The sequence below is a fragment of the Spinacia oleracea genome, chromosome 4, assembly GCF_020520425.1.
Source record: "Spinacia oleracea cultivar Varoflay chromosome 4, BTI_SOV_V1, whole genome shotgun sequence".
In the NCBI taxonomy this organism is placed as follows: Eukaryota; Viridiplantae; Streptophyta; class Magnoliopsida; order Caryophyllales; family Amaranthaceae; genus Spinacia; species Spinacia oleracea.
Window position 1 is genome coordinate 98821630 of NC_079490.1, and position 4299 is coordinate 98825928.

At 46.1% G+C, this 4299-nt stretch overlaps 1 protein-coding gene across 1 annotated transcript; it reads left to right on the forward strand.

Moving 5' to 3' along the window:
* The first annotated feature begins 1156 nt into the window (after positions 1-1156).
* Positions 1157-3869, forward strand: LOC110796536 (uncharacterized). The gene is made up of 3 exons (XM_056842021.1): positions 1157-3076; positions 3155-3543; positions 3839-3869. Exons 1-3 carry the CDS (start codon positions 1157-1159, stop codon positions 3867-3869), a joined length of 2340 nt encoding a protein of 779 aa, XP_056697999.1.
* Positions 3870-4299: the final 430 nt, after the last annotated feature.

A 4299-nucleotide genomic window follows, 5' to 3' on the forward strand; every position in this document is an offset into this window, starting at 1 on the left:
AGATCGCCACTCCGCACGACGATCCCCTAGTTATTGAATTGAAGGTAGCAAACCTCAAGTAAGACGCATATTAGTAGATACGGGGAGTTCATCTGACATTATCAGCACAGCTTGTCTAAATCGTCTTGAGCATGACCCCAAGACCATTGAAAAGATACATTACCCGATCATTGGATTTGGAGGCGGCATAATTCATCCCCAAGGGATAATCACCTTGCCCCTACGAGTGGGAGGTCGGCATCAGAGCAAGAACCTGAACGTCCGATTTCTAATTGTGAAAGACCTCACAGCCTATAATATCATATTAGGGCGTCAAACTTTAAACCAGGCCAAAGCGGTGGTCGTCACTCATCTTATGCTTATGAAATATGTTTGCGATAAAGGCCAGGTCGGCACTATTCATGGTGATCAACAGCTAGCAAGAGACTGTTATCTCACTACGCTAAGCCCCGAGGCTTGGGGAAAAACCGACGAAGCACTAACAAGCTCTAAAAGAAAGCTAGATGAGATAGAGGAGAACGTCAAGAAAGAAACCTTCACCATTGCCACTGCGCACATGGAAGCCAGACGACCTGAGCCGGTTGGTGGACATTATGAAATCATCCTCGATGAAGCACGTCCAGATAGGACGGTGCCAGTAGGGGTCTCTCTTGACGACCAGCTTGGGGCACATTTGGTCACTCTCCTGAGAGAATTCCAAGACATTTTTGCCTTTGCCGTGGAAGAAATGCCGGGCATCGATCCAAGCATAGCCGTCCACAAACTCAATGTAGATGAGTCTTTAAAACCTGTTCGTCAGAAGAAGAGAAATCATGGGGAAGCAAGAAACAAAGCCGCAGCGGAAGAAGTCCAGAAGTTGTTAGAGGCTGGGTTCATTCGGCCAAGTCAATATCCAGATTGGGTGGCAAACGTAGTGTTGGTGCCAAAACCCAACAAATCCTTGAGAATGTGCGTGGATTATACAGATTTAAACAAGGCTTGCCCAAAAGACAGCTTCCCTTTGCCCAAGATAGACCGGCTGGTAGATTCAACGGCAGGTCATGCTTTGATGTCCTTCATGGATGCATACTCGGGTTTTCACCAAATTCCCTTGTGGCCAGATGATCAAGAGAAAACGTCATTTGTTACTGAGTAAGGCCTCTATTGCTACAAAGTGATGCCATTCGGCTTAAAGAATGCGCCGGCCACATTTCAACGTCTGGTCAACACTGTCTTCTCTGGTCAGTTAGGGCGCAATATTGAAGCCTACATTGATGATATGATAGTGAAAAGCAAACAACGTGAAGAACACTTGGCTGACCTAAGAGAAACTTTTGAGACGCTTCGAAAATACCAGATGAGGTTGAATCCAAAGAAGTGTGTTTTTGGGGTAACGGCTGGAAAGTTCTTGGGATTTCTCATTGATGAAAGGGGAATCGAGGCCAATCCTGACAAAGTACAAGCAGTAATAGATATGACGTCGCCAAAATCAGTCAAGGAAGTCCAACGCCTGAGGGGGTGTCTAGCAGCCCTAGGGCGGTTTTTATCAAGGGCAGGTGACAAGTGTCATTACTTCTTCGGCACAATAAAGAAAAAGAGCAGATTTGAATGGACTGAGGCGGCAGAAACTGCCTTCGTCCGATTAAAGGAACACCTCCATACTTTACCTCGGCTTGCCAGTCCTCTCCAGGGGGAAACTTTGTATGTATATTTGGCCATTTCCGAGTGGTCCTTGAGTGCTGTCCTGCTGACTGAAAGGGAAGGAGTGCAACTCCCCGTCTATTTTGTGAGCCATGTCCTGCAGAACGCTGAATTAAGATATTCCCCAATTGAGAAGTTCGCACTTGCGCTGTTTATGGCCAGCAAGAAGTTGCGCCCTTATTTTCTGGCACACAAATTAGTGGTATACACAGACCAACCCTTGAAACAACCCCTTACTAAACTAGACGCTGCTGGGCGAATGCTGAAATGGGCAATTGAGCTAAATGCATTCGATATCTCATATGAGCCTCGAAAAGCTATCAAGGGACAAGCATTTGCTGATTTTATTGCAGAAATGACGAGGCCGAGTTTTGAAAAGAATGTGGCGACTCGCTGGACAGTCTACGTAGATGGCTCGTCAACCCAGAACGGGTGTGGAGCCGGCATAATATGTGAGTCTCCTGAAGAAGACAAGTATGAATATGCCATGAGATTCAACTTCCAAACGTCCAACAATGAAGCAGAATATGAGGCTTTATTAGCCGGTATAAAAATGTGCAAAGCCGCTGGAGCTCAAGAGATACTTGCCTTCTCTGACTCTCAGCTCATTGTGAGCCAAGTGAATGGGGACTATGAGGCAAGGGACCCTAACATGATCAAATATATGCAGGCTGTGCATCAAGAAGTAGAACATCTAAAGAGCTTCGAAGCTAAGCAGATTCCCAGAACGGAGAACAATCAGGCCGATGCCCTGTCGAAACTGGCTAGCTCGGCTTCCTGTGATACTCCGCGTCACGTGTTTTGGGAAGTAAAGGATAAGCGAAGTATTGAACAGGAATTGTGCGCTCCTATGGTAGCTGTCCTGGATCGGTCATCAACATGGATGGACCCTATCATTGCTTACAAAATGGACGGTACTCTTCCAGAAGAATCAAGTTTGGCTGCCAAAATACAAAAAAAGAGTTCTTGGTTTGAATGGTGGAATGGAGTTTTGTACAAAAAGTCATTTTCCAGACCTCTCCTGCGGTGCGTCACTCCCGAGAAAGGAAAGGAAATTCTAGACGACTTGCACCAAGGATTATGTAGTTCCCACATTGGAGGACGAGCCCTAGCAGAGAAAGCTTTGCGAACTGGTTATTATTGGCCCACTCTGAGAGAAGACGCCCTAGTCATGGTGCAAAAATGTGACAAGTGCCAACGGTTTGCTCATCTCATCCACAGGCCGGCCCGCCCACTCACTCCTATTATGAGTCCCATTCCGTTTGCCAAGTGGGGGATGGATCTGTTAAGACCATATACAGCGGCCCCTGGAGGCCGGCGTTATGTGATAGTTGCTGTTGATTACTTCACCAAGTGGGTTGAAGCAGAAGCTCTCAAAAACATAAAGACAAGTGATGTGAGGGCGTTTATTTGGAAAAATATCATGACTCGCTTTGGAATACCACAAGCTATCGTCTTTGATAATGGGCCTCAGTTTGAGACGCCTAAACTAAAGGAGTGGTTAGCAGATCACGGCATACACAGCTGTTTTGCCTCAGTAGGACGACCTCAAGCCAATGGCCAAGTCGAAGCATTTAACAAAATCATCTCCGAGGGGATAAAGAAGAAACTAGATGAGGCCAAGGGTCTATGGGCTGACGAGCTGCCAAACGTCTTGTGGTCCATCCGCACCACTGCCAAAAACCCAACCGGCGAAACCCCATTCCTGCTAGCCTATGGTGCAGAGGCCGTGTTGCCCATAGAAATGTGTGAACCTACACTAAGAGTCATGTTATATGACGAGAATGCCAACTGGGAAATGATGAAGCTGGCCCTTGATTTTTTACCTGAAGTGCGAGGAAATGCAGCGTTGAGGCAACAGCTGTACAAGATAAGGATGGCAAGGGAATACAACAAGAAAGTCTCTAAAAGAGTGCTCAAGGTAGGAGACTTTGTTCTCCGAAAAATGGATTATGTGGGACGAGCCAATGAACAGGGTAAACTGACGCCCACTTGGGAAGGACCCTATGAGATCTATGACGAAGTCAGATATGGAACCTATCGCATTCAGGACATGCAGGGACGGCCCATTTTACGCACCTGGAATGCAGACAATCTCAAAAAATACTTTTTCTAGAGTTTATTCTGACTATCTTTTATGAAAGAATCTGTGGTCTAGACAACGGTCGCTAATGGTACTAATGGAGTAGTAGTCTCTCTTGTAACCGGCTAAATTTGCCTTACAAAGTATAAATAATACTACTCTTGTTTCGTCCTATTTATTACTCTCTACTAATCTAACATATGCATGCAAAAAGCCTAATCGAATAAGGGGCCTAAGAAGTGGCCCCAGATTAGCACAACATTTACAAGCCTAATCGTTTAAATCCTAAGAAGTGGCCCAGATTAGCATCAACATAGGCTGATCACCTATTAATTTGTAAAAACCGTTCCCGAAAACACGAGCGTCTTAATTTTTTAAGGCAAATAGGTTCATTCCTATATGCCGCGGCAACAAACATGCCGCTTCACATTGACGACGGGGGCAAAACCCCCACCTAAGTCATACGCTGCGGCATCAAACATGCCGCGCCCAATTTTCGACGGGGGCAAACCCCCCCCATAATTCAAAAGCTGCGG